The following is a 20184-nucleotide window of genomic DNA, read 5'->3' as shown; positions in this document are numbered from 1 at the left end:
GGGTGTCAAAGGCATGCGTTTTCAGCTATGGAGTAAACAAGTCCTGGGAATGTAATGCACAGCACGGTGACTACAGTTAACAGTACTGGATTGCATGTTTGAAAGTTGCTAAGAGAGGGGATCTTAGAAGTTCTCATCACAAGAAAAAAAATGCTTTCATTTAGTATGTATGGTGGCTGACATTAACTAGGCTTAATGCAGTCATCATTTCTCAAATGTATAAAAACATTAAATCATGTTGTACATCTGAAATGTCATATGTCAATTATACTGCAATAAAACAAGAAACAGAAAAACAAAACAAAGCCTATAACTGCACTATTCAGCAGAACTCTCTGCGATGATGACAATGTTCTGGATCTGCTACTAATACGGTAGCCACTAGAAACGTGGCTACTAAGCACGTGAAATATAGCTGGTTTGACTGTGAGGACTTAGTTTTTCATTTTATTTAATTCTCCTTAATTTAAATAACATGTGGCTAGTAGATCCCATATTGGACAACTCAGGTCTGGAGAGTGATCTATGGAGAGTCCCATGATGGCCAAGTGTATTAGTCAGACAGTCGTATCCAACTCTTTGTGACCCCATGGACCCTGCCCACCAGGCTCCTCTGTCCATGGAATTCTCCAGGCAAGAATTTTGGAGTGGGTAGCCATTCATCCCCTTCTCCAGAGCATCTTCCCAACCAGGGGTTGGCCCTGGGGTCTCCTGCACTGCAGGCGGATTCTTTACCATCTGAGCCAATAGGGAAACCCCTAGCACAGTCCTATTCTCATGTACAGACAGTGACGCAGAGCAGGTTTACCTTCAACCCCAAGTTAGGGACTCGGTATTACTGATGAGGCTAACTTTCCAAAGAACCACATTACAGTACAATTCTCACATACCAGAAAACAAATGTGGATATCCTTAATCAAAAAAGAAAACCAAAATGATCCTCCAAGATAGCCCCAACCGTCCAGCAGAATTTTTCACTGCTGTTTTATTTTTTTTTTAAGGAAGCAACATATTTAATAAACCAACTGATGGTACGAAATCACTGAAAACTATTTGTAAAGCTCAGGGACAGAGAAAAATGCTTATGTTCTAATACTGAATAGAGAAAGTCTGTAGAATATTATGTTCTCTAGAGTTACAATGAGGTACTCAGTATGATGCACAAGAATATTTTTAAAGTTATGTCAAATTACAACAGGCTTGTAATTTCTACTTTTCACACTTCAAATAACACTTTACCTTTTTTTAACCTTTAAAAATAGCCATTTGCCTAAAATATGTACTTTCTACTTTTACATATGTTTAAAACATTTAATAAAATATGACAAATCTGAAAAATTTTTTCCTCTCTTTATCCTTTAGTAGGTGGGTTATCAAGGCAATGGTAGAAAATGTTAAAAGGTAGGCAAATTAAGGGTAGCTTTGCGGGTAGCTCAGCTGGTAAAGAATCTGCCTGCAATGCAGGAGACCCTGGTTCGATTCCTGGAATGGGAAGATCCCCTGGAGAATGGCTAGGCTACCCACTCCAGTATTCATGGGCTTCCCTGGTGGCTCAGATGGTAAAGAATCTGCAAAACCCAGGAGACCTGGGTTTGATCCCTGGGTTGGGAAGATCCCCTGGACTGGGCTTCCCAGGAGGTGCTCTAAAGAACCCACCTGCCAATGCAGGTAGACATAAGAGATGTGAGTTTGATCCCTGGGTCAGGAAGATCCCCTGGAGGGAGGGCACCCACTCCAGTATTCTTGCCTGGAGAATCCCATTGACAGAGGAGTCAGGCAGGCTGCAGCCTATAGGGTCGTACAGAGTCGGACACAACTGAAGTGACTTAGCACCAAGCAAACTGGGAAAAAAAACAAGGGGTGTGAACCCCGAGCTTTACAGCTTAAACAAGATCCCAGCACAGTGAAGAGTTACAATAACACTAATGATAGTAACAGTAATAGTACGGGCAGTAAGAGTTCACACTTACACAGCCCTTACTACAAGCCAGGCCCTGTAAACACTTTACATACATACTCTTCGTTTCACTACAGCCAATGAGGTAGGCACCATTACCATCTCCATTTTACATACAGGGGAAATGAGGCAGAGAGGGGTTAGGTGTCCATGGGACTGGGTTTCAAACCTGGGCTTTTGTACCATGCTGCTTCTGTTAGTGGATTAAAGGAACGTTGTTCTCAACCATGATGGCACAAGCTCCCTACATCCCTGGCCATCCCCCTCCCTGAAGGTTTTCTTTCTTGTATGTTCAAGGCCAACAGGATGGTCTCTAAGCAGAGAATGTTCAGGAGCTTCTTGGTTGAACTGTCAGCTGTTTCTTCGAGTAGCCTAGCCCCAGGAAGGAGTCATGGCCACTCACAGATACACACACATAGTAAACTGGGAGCCTCTCCTGCCACATGAGCATTCTAGGCGCCGCCCCCAGAAGAGTAACAGCTGAATGTTCCTATCAAATGGAAAAAAAAAAAAAAACCAAAACAAAATCTTGGAGATTTTACTCTTTGTAAGTTCAAAAGTGTTTCAGGACTTGAGAAATATTGCAGACAACATGTCTCATATAACTAGGTGTTTCACGTGTTCCAGGAAAGACTTTATACCCTTCCCCACTACTTTTAAAGTTTTGCAAGCTATCAATAGATGGCTTTGCCTATGTATTTGTTCCAAACAAATAAAAGAACAATTACTGCTTTTTCCTTCTTCTGTCTGTTGTCTTCCTATATTAATATACTTTTGGTCCATTTTACAGAGATGCTTAGTCACACCTCTAAAGACAGAAGAAAAGAAAAAGGAAAGTATGCAGCCCAGTTTTGGGGACGATGGCAGCTTCTGGAGGCCAAGATGCTGTGGCCACGGCCACTGCAAAGCAGCAAAGCACTCCTGAGAGCGGCTGTCAGAGCGGCTGACCACTGAGAGGGCCCTCCCCAAAGAAACATCTCTCAAACATGCAGATGTGCACAATATCTTCAAGATAAATATTTTGGCAGGAGAGACATAAACCATAAACCAAGTATCAAATAAAGATACTCATCTTTGGAAAAATCCATCATAATAAAATTTTTTTCCCCTAGAACTGTTAATAATAAAAAACTTTGATCAGTTCCAAAGTCTTTCAAAAAACACTGACCTTTCACTTTTTGAAAGGGAGAGAGCCAGACATGGATCACCCAATCTAGAGATTACAGTCATCTGGCTCCATTACTGGATACCTTAATTTTTAAAGCAAGTCCCAAGATCCCTGAGAAGTATGGTTTATGATGAGCAAACAGTTTTCCTTTTCCCTTGAACTAAATCAGCACTTAACAAAATGCAGTCCATTAGGACTGAGTCTTCAGCATGATCTTACAGTATTAATGTAAACAATATTACTACCCTCATAGGCTCAGTTCTGTTGTTCAGTCACTTAGTCATGTCCGACTCTTTGTGACCCCATGGACTGCACCACACCAGGCTTCCCTGTCCTTCACTATCTCCAGGAGTTTGCTCAGAATCATGTCCATTGAGTTGATGCAAGAATACTGGAATGGGTAGCCATTCCCTTCAGGGGATCTTCCCGAGCCAGGGACTGAACCCAGGTCTCCAGTACTGCAGGCAGATTCTTTACCATCTGAGCCACCAGGGAAGCCATATAGCTCAGTTTAGGCATATAAACTAATGGTTTATAGCCATATTTAATTATAAGCAAGAGAGTTCCAGAAAAAATCTACTTGTTTTATTGACTACACCAAAGCCTTTGACTGTGTGGATCACAACAAACTGTGGAAAATTCTTCAAGAGATGGGAATACCAGACCACCTGATTTGTCTCCTGAGAAATCTGTATGCAGGCCAAGAAGCAACAGGTAGAACTTGACATGGAACAAAGACTGGTTCCAAATTGGGAAAGGAGTACATCAAGGTTATATATTGTCACCCTGCTTATTTAACTTATATGCAGAGTATATCATGAGAAATGCCAGGCTGGATGAAGCACAAGCTGGAATCAAGACTGCAGGGAGAAATACCAATGACCTCAGATATGCAGATGACATCACCCTTATGGCAGAAAGTGAAAAAGAACTAAAGAGCCTCTTGATGAAAGTGAAAGAGAGTGAAACAGCTGGCTTAAAACTCATTTAGAAAACTAAGATCATGGCATCTGGTCCCATCACTTCATGGCAAATAGATGGGGAAACAATGGAAACAGTGGCAGACTTTATTTTCTTGGGCTCCAAAATCACTGTAGATGGTGACTGCAGCCATGAAATTAAAAGGTGCTTGCTCCTTGGAAGAAAAGCTATGACCAACCTAGACAGTATATTAAAAAGCAGAGACATTACTTTGCCAACAAAGGTCCATCTAGTCAAAGCTATGGTTTTTCCAGTAGTCATGTATGGATGTGAGAGCTGGACCATAAAGAAAGCTGTCCACTGAAGAACTGATGTTTTTGAACTGTGGTGTTGGAGAAGACTCTTGAGAGTCCGTTGGACTGCATGAAGATCAAACCAGTCCATCCTAAAGGAAACCAGTCCTGAATATTCATTGCAAGGACTGATGCTGAAGCTGAAACTCCAATACTTCAGCCACCTGAGAACTGACTCATTGGAAAAGACCCTGATGCTGGGAAAGATTGAAGGCAGGAGGAGAAGGGGACGACAGAGGATGAGATGGTTGGATGGTATCACCAACTTGAAGGACAGACTTGAATTTGAGCAAGCTCTGGGAGTTGGTGATGAACAGGGAAGCCTGGCTTGCTGCAGTCCATGGGGTCATAAAGAGTCAGACACGACTGAGTGACTGAACCGAATTATTAAAAACACTCAAATCATACTGATCTCTCACCAAAAGCAGCAGTTACCCAACTTGGTCTAGAGCAATGATTCTTCAGCGAGTCTAGGTCCTGGATGTTCATCCATTAGAATTACCCATGGAGTTTTTCCTATGTACCCTAGGGATTCTGATTTAGGATTGGTTGGCATCAGCATGTGTGTGATATGTGTACAGAAATGCACCACCTACCCTACCCGCAATGACCAAATGAAAACAGTTATGTGCTGGTGGGTTCTTCAGCTCAAGAAAATGTTTAGGTCTTGGCAGCTAAGCTGCTGCAGAGGCTCTAATTTAGCGGCCCTCCCTGACCCTCTCATCATTTTTTTTTCCCTGCACACTGCTATCACCATCACTTCCTCCAAGTGGAAGCATTCCAAAAACTATAAGTAGGAAAGGCAGGTCTCTTCCTCTCTGCATCTCAATTTCTTCATCTGCAAAAAGAGAAGTATAATACCACAATTCCTTACAAGAAATATATATCTGCGGGGAGCGAGCTCCGCCCCGGGCAAAGGTCTTGAGGAAGGAGGCTTGGCATACGCAAAGGCCGGATCAAGCCTCAGGAGTCTCCCTGGAAATTCTCGAGCATCTACCCCCAAAACCAGAGTCTGCCTACTTTCTGCTTTGTGCTTTCACCTACACCCTCAGACTTTACGGGGGCTGTCCCCCACTACCTCTCTCTGAAACAAAAGTTAGCTTACAGCTCCAGTTAATTCCTGGGTGTGACAGTGTTTCAACCTACAAACTCCTTTGGAAATCCTCTAGCCTGCCTGAATAGGTTTTTCCAGCCACATGTGATTGCTCAGAGCCTCCCAACTGTGAGAGGCATGAGATGTTCTAAACTGTCTAAACACAGATTCCTTTGAGTAATTAAAAGAGTGATTAGAAATTGTATTGGCGAAGGATTTTCACTTTTTGGGCCAATGTTTGCTGCTAAGTTTCCATATCCCTTACCTGCTGTGTCCCTGGCAGTGTATTGATTAATATAATTGGTGTAAATAGTAGCTTTAATGTTTGTAACCTGGGACACTTGAGTTAATTCTTTTTCTTGTTATAGCCCACCACACCTTTGCTCTGTAGGAATGCAACTTTATCTAATGCTTTTGGAGGGTGGCGCTTGACTTATCACCTTTAGAGAAAAAAAAAGTTTTCTGAAGAAAGGGTCTTAAAATGTTAACAGGCCTCCGGGCCAGAAGATGATGCAAATCACCTAAGCTTTTGCATATGATAAGTTTGCAGGAAGAAAGCCCGGCTTGCTGCATGACTCTACCCCTTCCCCCATTATCCTCTATGCATAACTTAAGGTATAAAAACTATTTTGGAAAATAAAGTGCGGGCCTTGTTCACCGAAACTTGGTCTCCCCATGTCATTCTTTCTCTCACCTTCTGGCTGAATTATTCAGCCTCTTTTCTCCACTGAATTTCCTCACTGAGCTATCCTTATTCTATTACTCTTTATATCCTTAATTAACATTTAATTAAGCAGTTGTTTCCTGATCCTCGCTGATGCCGTCCCCGCTTCGATTCCCTGGATCCACCAGGGCTGGACCCCAGCACATCTCTAAAAATGATTGTAAAATAGTCTTTGAACTGCACCAAAATATTAATTTAGACTAAAATATATATATATATTTTTTTCTTAATGGTCTCGGCGGCGCGGGACACGGCGGCGCAGGACGGACAGGGCTCGCGTGGGGCCGCGGGCGTGCGCACCGAGCCGGGGCGGAGGCTGCGCGCTGCGCCAGCCACCGGGACTTCTAGCTCGCTCTAGACTAAAATATTAATACAAATATGCCATCTTCCCAGAAGAAGTTTCAGTTACCTGTATCCCTCAAGTGATACGTATTAAAAATTAAAATGAATCACACGCACAAAAATGTACCAATTCTTAAAGTAAAGCCACCCTACTCCAGGTGACTCACAAAAAGATGGGTACGTGGCTTAAGGCAGAAGACACACTGGAGAGGATGAATCACGTATCTCACGTTTTATTCTTGGCTGTTTATGAACCAGTGACCATAAGTTATTTCTTCTGCCTCTATTTCCTTTGAACATTAAAATGGAAACTTTTGTAAAGCATGCTGCTATCTTCAGGTTAAAACCCTGTGGATGCCAAAGCTTGACGTGGTCAGCCCCACCAGGAACCACAATTACCAAGCAGGCAGTCCTCTTAGAGACCTAAACGTCATAATCTTCGTCTGTTTTTCATATTTAACATCCAAAATGCTGTGACTCAGAAAATAACCACCACTGTACAGCACAGTCATGGACAGGTACCACCAACCGTAAGAGCCCGCCTCCATTCTCCAATGCCACCTCTCATGCCCGCTTTTCTCACCATCCTTCAGATGCCCAAGGCCCTGGGTTCCTTCTTATTCAAGCTAAACAAACAACACACAGAAAAACTTGTTTGGAAAGACATCAGCCACCTGCACAGCAATGTGAATTCTGTGGTCTTTGTATTAATATAAAGCGTGTATTTTACACTCTTATTCCAGGAAGTTCATCATCTCACAATTTTAAAGAAATTAAGTCTATGCTGATAACTACCAAACCAGTCTTTTACATTTCTGGTCTTAAACTCGACATGGCCTACAATTATTTCCCTGAATATGCCTTTCTCCTAATACCTACGTTGACTGCTCTAAACCTCTGGAAGGACCTTGGTTAGGTTTTCCCCCTTTATTCCATGTACTCAATCAATTTTCCAGACTCACTATTTACCTTAATGAAATGCCTCTAGTTCCTCTTCTATCTCCCCTGGCATGTAACCATATCAAGTCCAATATATCTCTCTGGCCACACCACGCAGTTTCGGGATCTTAATTCCCTTATCAGGGATTGAACCCGGGCCATGGTAGTGAAAGCGCCAAGTCCTAACCACTAGACCCCCAGGGAAGTCTCCCAGTCTATCTTTCTAGATCTGCATCAGGACAACCATCTCTGGCTTCAATCTTCCAGTCTCCAAACGCTAGCCTTTGGAACCAGAGAACATGTCCTTAAAACAATCACTCAGGTTATTTCCCATCAAGAGCAAGTTCCTCTCATTTTTCCTACAGTAATTTGTATTTCAGAAGCATGTTCTCCAAACAAACTTATATTTTACTGACCCTCTCCCTCCAAGAGAAGGACCCCTGGCTTCCCAAGCTGAGAGTCACTGAGTTAGCCACAACTCCCTAAGGTGTTTAACTGTTTTGTAATTCAATAGGAAGCAGGGCTAAAAGAAGAGTCAAAAAGGAAAAGTACCCCTTACAATCAGAGAGGTAAAAAGATGGGCAAAAGCAACAGGGAATAGATTCCTGGTGGCTTAGGACTCTCGACTCTGTGACCTCCTCTTTCCATGGCTTTAGGCCATTATAGTTGAAGCTGATGGCTAAATAAGTTGAGATCACCAGGGAATTAAAGCTATGTTATCCTTGATTTGCCAGAGAAAATCAGCAGCTGACCTTTTAAAACCCCACTGACTGACTCTGCTTATCTTATGAAGAATTAATTCAACATATTGCTAAGTAAGCTATGGATTTACAGTTATATGCTCAAAAAAAAAGCCAACCATAAAATTCCATTTTGCTTACTCAAGTTTTTTTTTGGGGGGGGGGGGGAATAGGTGGGTGGTATCTGTATGTATAAAAACACACTAACATACAGATAGTCAACGTTTGTAAGATTGAATCAGGGCAAATACAATTTCCAGGTTTCCTCAGGTTATTTAAGAATTTGGGGTTAATTAATAGATCTTTACTTTTCTACTCTTGTCAGCTCCTAAGAAGCTGTACTACTAATGATGGATTTGAGTTTTTTTAAACTTTTCCTTCTGCTTACAGTCTGTGAATACTAACGCCAATCAGGAGGAATGCCCTCAGATAGGTAGGAGGACTTGAAAAAAGAAGTGGCTTTAAGATGAAACATTCTCTAACTAACACGAACCTAACTTAATATGGAAAGCCTATTTCTATAGCTGTTTGAGGGCACATATGTGGCAAACTGAAGCAGATTACTATGAAGACCTGCTGTGGTACTGTGGCACAGAACCAGCTGGCCACAAGGTTTGTATTTAGTACACCAAATGCTAACATGCTTTAATGGAATACTATATCCGACACACCAAAATGCTAGATGACATACTCAAGAATGTATCCAATCACTTTACTGAGAGGGTCTCCTGTGTGGATAAATAGGAAAGGTCTGAACATTTATGCGTGTTCTCGTGTTAGACCATGAAAATGAAAGTCACTCAGTCATGTTTGACTCTTTGCAACCCCATGGACTGCAGCCCGTCAGGCTCCTCCGTCCATGGAATTCTCCAGGCCACAATACTGGAGAGGGTAGCTGTTCTCTTCTCTTGGGAATCTTCCCAAACTCCTGCACTGCAGGCAGATTCTTTACCAGCTAAGCTACCAGGGAAACCCATGTTAGTCCATGGGGATATTTTAAAGATAGAATAAGGTCTCATGCATGCAAAAAAGCAACTTCCCTCCTCATACCTTCTACACAGAATTAGTAGGAATTAGTAAGAATTAATAAACACTTGAAGAATTTTTGAAATATTCATGATATACTTAATCTCACTATTGAAAGCATTACACTTTTAAGTATTCCAAGCTAAAAACAAGTATTCCTGTCATATGTGGGAAAGAGCAATGTCAAGGACACAGGGTGCTAATTAAAACCTGGAGGAATACCAGATACATTCTGCCAAGTGTCAGATCACCAGGTCACCGATCAGAGGTGTAGTTTTATAACATGGAATGTTTTAAAGCATTCTGCTATCTTAGAAAATCATCTTTCATCCACTGCCTAATTACATCCCCTCCCAATAATGTCTTTAAACTGCAGAGATCTGCAGAATGAAATGAATGCTACTACACAGATCAGAAGGAATAAAAGAGACCCTCGTTCAACAAAAACATTCCCCTTGTTGTCATATCAATCTCGAAACACTTTCCACCTTACCTGGGTGTTCTTTAGAGGTCATTCATCCTAGTTTAAACCTGGCATGACCCTGCTTGCCTTAAAAGATTGCAAGCTAAAACATGGTAATAGGATTTGTTATTAGCCTTCTAGAAATGAGGGCAGTTAATGTATAATTAGCTAGTTGGATTGGAAAAGGCAATGGCAACCCACTCCAGTACTCTTGCCTGGAAAATCCCATGGATGGAGCAGCCTAGTAGGCTGCAGTCCATGGGCTCGCTAAGAGTTAGGCACGACTGAGCGACTTCACTTTCACTTTTCACTTTCATGCATTGGAGAAGGAAATGGCAACCCACTCCAGTATTCTTGCCTGGAGATCTCAGGGACAGAAGAGCCTAGTGGGCTGCCGTCTATGGGGTCGCACAGAGTCGGACACGACTGAACCGACTTAGCAGTAGCAGCAGCTAGTTGGATATTCTTACAGTCATACTAAAACTCATTTTTAAAGTTTTAAATTACTAGGCAATAATTTAGTTTGTCTTTAATGTCAGAAAAGAACAAGATAACTTCATGGAATTATAAGGTAAGTGGCCATGGATGGGGAAAAATTTTACCTAGACAAAGTGATCACAAGCAAAGAAAGAGAAAACAAATCTATAAAGTCACAGTCACTTTCTTTGCAGCTATAGCCCCAAAGAAAGAACATGGCTGTGGCTATCTTTCAGGACCATAGCCTGGTTCATGTCCCACGATCCACAAAGCCTGGACTACTCCATGGTTCTAATGCTGACCGTCAGCAGATGTGAATGTGGTGTTTTTAATGAATTTCTGCTAAGTTGTTCAACCCAAGAAGGCCCCATTTTTCTGTGCATAGCTAATTAAATTCTTGGGCCACAGGCCAACACCAAATCTAAATATCTACAAGCACACAAAGGAGGTGGATCATGAAGCTAGCACTGTAGAAACCATCAAATCCCAAACGCCAGCATATTTCTTTTATATCTGTTGCAGGTGACATTTCTCCCTTAGTCTAAGAAACAAACTGTTCTACCTGGCCTCAGTCTAGGAGACTCATAATGAAATCCAGCTGCTCCAAAAGCAGGATGACATTTGTGATTCCAACACGGATCAATACTGAGCTCTCAAGCCTGTTCAAACAGTAGTTGTTGGTGAGTCAATCATCCATGCAGACAGATAAATGTATCTCTTATCTCTACAACTACACTAAAATGTCTAGAAACATACCAAGCAAAACTCTAAAGCAGCCTAAAGCATTATTGTAAGATACAGTTACCCTCAGGTACAATCTGAGTAGTTTGGAAAGATTCACAGACTACCTGATTGAAAACAGGGGTGTAACAACAATGTATGTCCAATATGGAAAGGCTTAAATTCACTTAGCAGCTTAAAGTCATTAAGTTATAGCACAGTACTATTAAGTAAATTTATGACTTAAAACTTTTCTAAATGCCTAGTAAAAGAAGCATTGTTTCTTCTGCCTAATTCCAATCTCAAAGTCCCCGAAGTACTCCTTTCATTGTAGTCAACTTCATTTGTCTGTTATTGACTCTCCAAATGACTCCAGGGGAAGTAATTTCCCAAATGTTGATTATTCTCACCAGCAAAATAAGAGGAGTATCCAGCCCATTGGCTAGCAACCCTAAGGGTGAGAATAAAATTATAAACTGCCCAATTTTATAAGAAAATTGTCTTCCACATTACTTGTTCACACTTAATCCACAAATAAGTAATTTATCAAGTCAGTCGAAAAATGAGTAAAAGGAAGGCTAGAGACTGAAACATAATTTGCGAGGATCAGGTATGCATGGGCCAGAAGAGTGAGAGAGAAACTCAAGTTGTATAATGCAGTAAAGGTACCTGACCTTCCAGGAGTGTGGGTTAAAAATACAATGATGGATAAAATATATTTTGGAGTAAAAAGGAAGACTGGACAACAGAAGAGGAGCTAAGAAAGCTACCTACGGCTTAATGAACTTTCCTTTCACCAGTCTTTAAAATTACAGTTGTTTTTCAAACTGAAATCCAGATTCCCTTGGCTGAATTGTAAGTTTTCCAAGCTTTTATCACTGCTGCCTGCAAGAGCAGAAAGGGATATAAAAAAAGGATGCTATCATACCGGACGCCAAAATGAAATCAATCTTGTGATGGCATATGCTACTTTCCTTTTGATGTTGCAAAGAGTGACAATAGTAACTCCAAACTCGTCAGATAACTTCATATTGATGACAAGCAGCATCTTTAGAAAATTAACCATATTACCTACTATAATTCGTTCTCTGGTGAAGTACATAAAATTCAAAATGACTGGGTGATTCAACTACAATTATACCAATTTTGAGCTTCTGAATGAACAAACTGCATGCACACTCGGTAAAGGAAAAGCAGGAGGAGAACAGAGGCGGTAAGTCAAATGGGCTGCCAGAAACCAGTTTTCTTTTGCAGGGCTGAAGGTGGTAGTCACGGTGGTAGAGGAATAAAGGACTAAATTTGCTACCAACATAAACAGTTTATTATTAGGTAATGATGAGTATAAATCTGAAATTTCAACTAGAAATTGCCATTGCAATAAAAATATGTATACATATTGCACAGTACATACCCAAGGCAGAGTTAATTGCAGGAAATTTCACAAGTACCTCCCTGCTCCTTACCATATTATACAGTAGAGGTGCTGAAACAAGTTTTGGTTACCAAGCTAAGCCTTTTGCTTTTCAGTTGAACATCCATGTTAACTTGCCAACTTTCTCCTATTAGTTGTTTCATATTCGATTAGGTTTTTTTTGTCCTTTGAACTAGAATAAGAATCACAGCAGGAGACTGAGTGATTCAGAATTTACCAATTATGAACTAACCTTCAGCCAGAGGGTTTAGCAGTTTGTAATACAAATTCAGTTCAGATCTCAAGGTCAGATAAGCCTAAAAGAAACTTCAAGGTCACCTGAACCAATCCTTTCTACCAGTACTTTTATTAAATACATAAATTGTAGTTACCTGCTCCTAATAAGACTTTTCATAGAAGAAATGCTGGATTTTCTTGAGGAATAGTTTGGATTTGAGCAAAATGTCAAAACAATTCTCCCGTGATAAGTATAATTTTGACTGTACTCTAAAAATATTTCCTTCCTGGTTTCCTACACTTACCTATGTGTTCATGTTCTTGTATTATGGAACACTTAAAGGTAACTCATACACATGTGATTGGGAAATCAAAATTTGCTTTGATCAATGTGGTTTAATCCTTGTTACTAAGTGCTTTGCAAGGTAATACAAGAACATATTCTAAAATTTTGTAGATGTGATGAAACCTTAGTCATATTGGCCTTATGCTTCAAACTCTATTATTAACCTCATATATTATGACTGTTGGTGGGAATCTAACATGGTACTATTTCGGAAAATAGTTCCTCAAATGGTTAAACAAAGTTATTGTATCACCCTAGACATATCCACATAGACTATGTGTGGACAAATATTTATGGAGGCATTATTCATAATAGCTAAAGGGCATAAACAACTAAAATGTCTATCATCTGACAAATAAAAATGGTATCTGTGCTGTAGAATATTACTTGGCCATAAAAAGGAATGAAATACTGATACATGCTACAATATAGATGAATCCTGAAAACACTGCAAGAAGTGAAAAAGCCAGTCACAAAACACCATATATTATATTAATATAATTCCATTTATAAGAAATTTCCAGAATAGGCAAATCTATACAAACAACAAGTAGGTTAGTTGTTGCCTAGGGCTGGGGGAGGGGCTAGGAAATGAGGGGGTGATAGCTAAAGGGTACAGGATTGCCTTTTGAAGTGATGGAAATATTCTATGATAAAAACGTGGCAGTGGTGTAGTGAATAATTGTGAATATACTAAAAACTATCAAATTATACACTTTACATGTATGTATTTTACATATGTGAATTAAAGTTCAATAAAACAGTTATTTAAAAAAATCTATTCTGAGATGTGAGATGCTTGAGAATCAGCGAACCTCTTCCCCAAAGCTCCTCTGGTCAATAGTAAAAGAATTAGTCAAACTGAAGTCCAATTTACTTTATTGTAATTGGAACCAGCTTGCAGTATTTAGTTATGTACATTTCTAAAATGTGAATGCAGTTTAAGACAACACATCATTACATCAGATATTCCAGGCAGCCTGCCATGAGACATTTTTACCAAAAAATCCATCTTGAAGGGAATTCATTTAATAAACCTCAGAGTGTATGTTCTTTCCTGTTGCCTCATCTCCTTATAAGCTGCCGTTTCCCTAAACTCTCATGTTAAACAGAACTGGGCATGGTTAAGTCACTGACTAATTCAACAAATATTTGAACCCTTACTGTACACGAGGTACTGCTTTAGGCACTTGTACCTATGTGCATACACACACGAGACGAAGTCCCTGGTCTGGTGGAGCTTGCAGTCTGATAGGACAAGATGAACAATAAACAAATTTTAAGGTTTTTAAAATAGAGGGTGCTGCACTATGGAGGGACGTTATTTTAGGTGAAGTGGCCAGGAAAGGAGGCTTCTCTAAGGAAGCATGTTTGAGATGAGAAAAGAAGGTGCCAACCACACAGAGATCAGGGAGGACAACTCCAGGCAGAGGAAATTATTTCTGAAAGAATCGGGAGGAGGGAAAAAGAAGGATTAACTGTGCTGCTGATGACCAACCTCTGTGGTTCTTATCACCAGGTCAGTGCAAGGTGACTCGCAGATGGAGTCACCAAAACCCCTGGAATAAGGGGTCTTGTGCACCTTCAGACCACCAGAAGGTCTCATAACAAGAGGCGGCCGTCTCTGCTTAACCCATGCCTGATGTGATCTTTCCCTCTCTGCACCTCTCAGTAAGTGTTTGCTGTCTGGACCATTCATTCTTACAAACACACTGGTGCGAGGCGCTGTGCTAGGCATGCCAGGACTTAAAAGACCAATCGGACGGGTGCCTTGCCAGCCCTTAGGGCAGCAAATAATCCAGTAGCACAGACAATGTCGGGGCAAACAACAAACACTAAGTAGAAAGCAAAAGCCAGCACCACCGCCCTCCCCCGCCCCCAAAAAAGAGCTGTAAAATTGAGCCATGTCCAAAGATTACTTCCAGCTGGAGCATCAGGGGATGCTGATGAAGTGGGGGCATGAGAACAGGGAGACTCTGGGAAGCCTGAGAACTTGGTCATGTGGGGAGAACACACAGACTGATTTGTTGTCTCCCTAATTAGCTTTAAATATATTTTAAAATATTTTTAGCTCCCCAACCAAGTTATAAGCTCAGGGAAATAAGACCTGATACTCTCTCTCTGTGACCTCAATTTACGTGCAGATTCACTGTGAGAGATGTCAGTTTCAGCAATGAAGGTAAGGCTAAATGATTCTTTGCTTCATAACAAAGTTTTGATTTTTGAAACAGATGATCTCCCAAACCTAATTACATCATTTCATTTCAAAGGGACATTCCTAAGGGTTTTTCCAAAACTAAGGCATTACAGATAAACATGTATACAATGTGCTTCAGAATAACACATATATGTTTCTGTTTGTATTTGTGTGTCTACATGTGAGTATCAGTATACCTTCACTTCAGAATCTTAAAGATTATTTCAAACTTTCACTGCTAAACCAAGTCTGTACTCATGAGAAAATATGTTTTTTCACTGATTAAACTTTCCCACCAGGCCTTCAAAATCCCTTCACATTCCCAACAAAACATCTTAAACCAGAGAAGAAAATCCAAACAATTTTTTTTAGGCATTGTCTCAACATCTCTAAAAAATATTCCATGGCCAAACTCACCATAGAGAGCTGTCCAAGTTTGATTAATTACATCTAGACACACAGTTCCTGACCTGAAACAGATGGAAAGAATGGCATTAAAAAAAAAAAAAATCAGAAAGTTAGTTGCATGTATCAGACAACTAATTTTATCATCAGAATATTTTTAATAGATCATTGGAAAAAAAAAAAAAAACAACTCCAAAGAATCCCAATTGGTAAAAACAAGATGAGGAGCAGAATATACATAAAGTCTTAAGTGTCTCTTTGCAGACTGAAAGGGAAAACCAGTAACTATACAGTGGAGAAACCAGACAACACCATAACCAGGTGATGAGAATTAACACTGTAATCAGGGTAGACAGACTTGTGTGCCTCCAAATGGAATACCCTGGGGAGGACACAATCTTATCTTTCGGTTTTCCGGTCTTAAGAGCATACTCTGAACCTAATAAGGGAAAATCAGACAATCCCAAATTGAGGGACAGTCTATGACATAACTGGTCTTTATTCTTCCAAAATGTCAATTCTGTACAAATCTGAGGAATGGTTTCAGATGGAACTACTTTAAAGAAACATGAAAACTAAATGCAGTAGATGATACTAGACTGGATCCTTTAATGAATGAAAAAGGTGCTAAAAAGTACATTACCAGAATATGGCAGTAGATGAAAAAGTACTGCATTAATATTCATATTCCTGAATCTTATGACTATATTGCAGTTACATGAGACTATCCCTATTAGGATGATTGACAGTTTTAAAAGACAATGGGGCATGATACACACACACACACACATATATATACATACAACCTCTCAGAGTTCAGAATACTTCACATGTATACACGTGTGTATATACGTAATATCAAAATTTAATGCTATGACAAGGAAAAACTGTGGGACAAACAGTATTCTAAATTGCCCTGGAAGTAGAAAATAGGAGGCACTTTTAGCACATTTTAAAATACCACTAAGAAAATATTGGGAAGAAAGGGGTAATTGTGATTGATTAATTGTTTGCTTTACTCTCAAGAACTGAGAAATACTTCAGGGGCTGAAAATAATACACTCTGTACAATGAAGACCAATCTCTGGACTGTGTCTATACAAAGAGATGGAGATGTGAAATAGTACAAATGTTAGCTGTATATCAAGGGAAATGAAGGACTCGTTTGTGACAATGGAAAAAACCAAGGAGTCCAATAGCAGACTTTGAACTAAGTGGTTTAGAATATCATATTCTTGGATTCTATAGTGTCAGTGACTTTTCTGACAGTCCTATCTGTTGATAAAATCCAAAAAGATAATTGAGACTTTTTTACAATACATAAACTCTAATCAAGAGCAGTTGCTGCTAAGATTTAAACATTTTAAAATAGTTACTTACGCTTCATCAATGTTGGGATGGAAAATTTTATTCATGAATCCTGTAAAAAGAGATGTTAATTAGCAGCAAAAAGTATCCAGAGAACAATTAAAGTATTTCAGTGTTGGAAATAATTTCAGTATTAGGATAACTCATTACTTTCAATCTTAGATCTTTGGTTACTGATTAGACTATATTCTCCTGACAGTGTCAATAACTTAAAATATATCAGTGTTCTATTAATCAAATGGGCAAACTTTGAGAGCAATGAAGCTTCTAATAATCATTAGATTATTAGAATAATCTAGTGAAGCTTCTAATAATCATTAAAAGAATTTTCTGAGTTATGATGATACTTGCCAAGAAAATGTATAGTATTAAATGGTTTATAACTAGTGCCATGATAAAAGTTAAGAAAGCTACTCTGACTTTCCTCCCCGAAAGTTTTATTGTTCAATTTCTAAATGTGGAGGTTCTGCATTTGAACTTCTCCTTCTGAAGCTCAGTTACTGGCATCATTGTGCTACAGTGTGCGGAACATGAATGAAGCTGTTGAAACACTGAAGGAGTACTGCTTCCAAACCACAAAGGATTTCATAAGAACAGTGACCAAAATATTGCCTTTAACTTTAGTCTACTCATTCCAGGAAACCCAGTTTTGATTAAAATTGGGGCAACCAAGAAATTGGGCAAGGTGTTTAAAAAAATTCTGTAAGATGGCTGTATTTGTCGGGGATTCAAGCTTTTTGATTTATTCCTAGAAAAACAAGTAGGTACAGACTTTTAAACAAATGTATTGGTATTTAACTTCTGAAAAGAAATTATTTTCTAACATAAAACCAGTGATTTAATAAATATGTATACAAGCAAATGACAGTCCTCTAGAGCAGAGAGCCACTGTCAAAGCTGTCATTTTGTCATCTTTACCGCCTAACTTCCTTTTAAGACTTCCTTATTCAGTTCCCTAGTTTCAATAAATTGAAGTTCCTTATTAAGGTGAGCATCACCACGTCCCAATCCCACCCTCCCTCACCCCATAGCTCACATTCACCTCTTTCATTCATTCAAAATATATTTGTTCAACATCTGTGTATCAGGCACTGTGCTTATTTAGGGTACAAAACCAAATACAGACAGTACACTATTCTTGAGGAGGTCACGAGACAGGAGCAATGGGACAGGAGACATGAAGAATAATTGCAAGATGCACAAAGAGGTGACAGGGAAGCATGCATGAGGAGAGGAAGATTACAGGAAAGAGGAAGACAAGCGGAATCAAAGGAGGATTCTCAAGGATGAGGAGTGACAGAGGTCAGCGCCAAAAATCTAAGAAATTTCTCTAGACTTAGAAAATGGAAAAAAAAAAAAAGAAAAGAGGGATTAGACTATATGAAGTTCCAGGCCTTCCAACCCTTACTTGCTCAAGCCACTCCAAGTACTAATCACGGTTCCGATTTTTGTTCTTTAATCTTTGGTATTAAAATAGCTTAATGCTTTATCTACCTACTATGAAGAAAGTCCATGCAATCTTTAAATTACTCTGATGCAAAAGGATTTGTGTCCAATTACTATGTCATATTAATTTTTCATTAAAGATGTCTCCAAGTCTAGATTCACAAAGTATGTGTTTATACGGAGATTACAGTAAGCCGATGGAAACATTCATGCCTTAATGTTAAGAGAAGAAAAGGCAGGATAGAAGTTCTACCTAACCTTAGAAAAACACTAATACATGTATACAATAAGACTCGTGAGGATATCTTTTGCTGTAGTATAAAAACCAAGAACTAAGTTCAACCCCATCACCCAGGGACTGGAGAGATGTTGCACATCCTTGTACTGGGAGTCCTATACAGCTGAGGTAATGAACTAGGTCGGTATGTATCAATTAGGATGGAGCCAAGGCTGAGGGGAAACAAAAAAACTGCAGGATGATATATATACGCATCATGACACCGTTCAGATAAATGAAAACAAAGCAACACTGCATATTCTCTATGGTAACAACAACAGAAAACTCTACTGGACCAGCATATACCACATTTACAAGAGCGATTATTTTAGTGAGGGTGCAGGGTCAAGGTCATGGTGGAAATGGGGAACAAAATGGGGAACAGTGATCAAGGATGAATTTAATTTATAGAACTACACTCCTTTAAAAAGGAGATGGTGCTTGCTTTGGCAGCACATATACTAAAAAGAGATAATGTGCTTACATATTATTTGCTCTTTTTTTTTTAAAGTGTGCATACTGATAAGAAAACTGGAAACAAAAATGTACAAATATTAACAGTGCTTCATTCTCAGGGGTGAGGATATTTTCTCCACAAGTTCTAGTGAGGTGGACACACCCAGAGCCTGTTACACAGAGTGAGTAAGCCAGAAAGAGGAAAACAAATATCGTATATTAACACACATATATGAAATCTAGAAAAGTGGTACTGATAAACCTATTAGTGGGGCAGGAATAGACATGCAGACACAGACAACAGACTTGTGGACACAGCAGAGGACAGAAGAGGGTGGGACAAATTGCGAGAGTAAAACAGCTAGCTAATGACAAACTAGAGGGTGTGGGATGGGATGGGGAGTGGGAGGGAGACTCTAGAGGGAGGCGACATATGTACACTTACGGCTAACTCCTGCTGTTGTATGGCGGAAACCAACACAACACCGTAAAGCAATTATCCACCAACTAAAAAAAAAAAAAAACCACCTCCACCTCTGTACCAGAAGTAGGACTACAGCAATGGAAATGGGCTAGAAGGAATGAACCTTCAGAAAACTAAATAAAGCATCACTGTTTAATCCAGGAACCCCACTCCTGGCTTATACCCAGACAAAACTCTTAATTCAAAAAGACACACGCACCCCCCACGTTCACAGCAGCATATTCACAACAGTCAAGACACGAGACAACCTAAATGTGCACTGGCAGATGAAGCAATAAAGAAGATGTGGCACATATACAACGGAATACTGCTCAGCCATAAAAAAGAACAAAACAATGCCATTTGAAGCAGCATGGATGCAACTCGAGATTATCATATTAAGTGAGGTAAGTCAGAAAGAGAAAGACAAATAGATACCACATGATATCCCTTATATGTGAAATCTAAAATATGAACAAATGAGTCCATCTATGAAGCAGAAACAGAATTATGGATGTAGAGAACAGATAGGTGGTTGCCAAAGGAAGGCTGGGGTCAGCAGATGTAAGCTTTTATACACAGGATGGAGAGTAACAAGGTCCTATTGTATAGGATAGCAAACTATATTCAATATCCTATAAGCCACAATGGAAAA

The 20184-nt window shown here is 39.7% G+C and overlaps 1 protein-coding gene across 1 annotated transcript in view; it reads right to left on the bottom strand.

Moving 5' to 3' along the window:
- Positions 1-20184, bottom strand: part of UBE2H (ubiquitin conjugating enzyme E2 H) — a 102220-nt gene that overhangs the window by 10424 nt on the left and 71612 nt on the right. The window contains exons 4-5 of the mRNA XM_027539005.1: positions 16900-16939; positions 15532-15584 (exon numbers count right to left, since the gene is read on the bottom strand). Coding sequence (XP_027394806.1) covers positions 15532-15584; positions 16900-16939 — 93 coding nt within the window. The remainder of the gene's footprint in view (positions 1-15531; positions 15585-16899; positions 16940-20184) is intronic.

The sequence above is a fragment of the Bos indicus x Bos taurus genome, chromosome 4, assembly GCF_003369695.1.
Source record: "Bos indicus x Bos taurus breed Angus x Brahman F1 hybrid chromosome 4, Bos_hybrid_MaternalHap_v2.0, whole genome shotgun sequence".
Lineage (NCBI taxonomy): Eukaryota > Metazoa > Chordata > Mammalia > Artiodactyla > Bovidae > Bos > Bos indicus x Bos taurus.
This window is presented reverse-complemented; position numbering and strand designations above follow the sequence as displayed.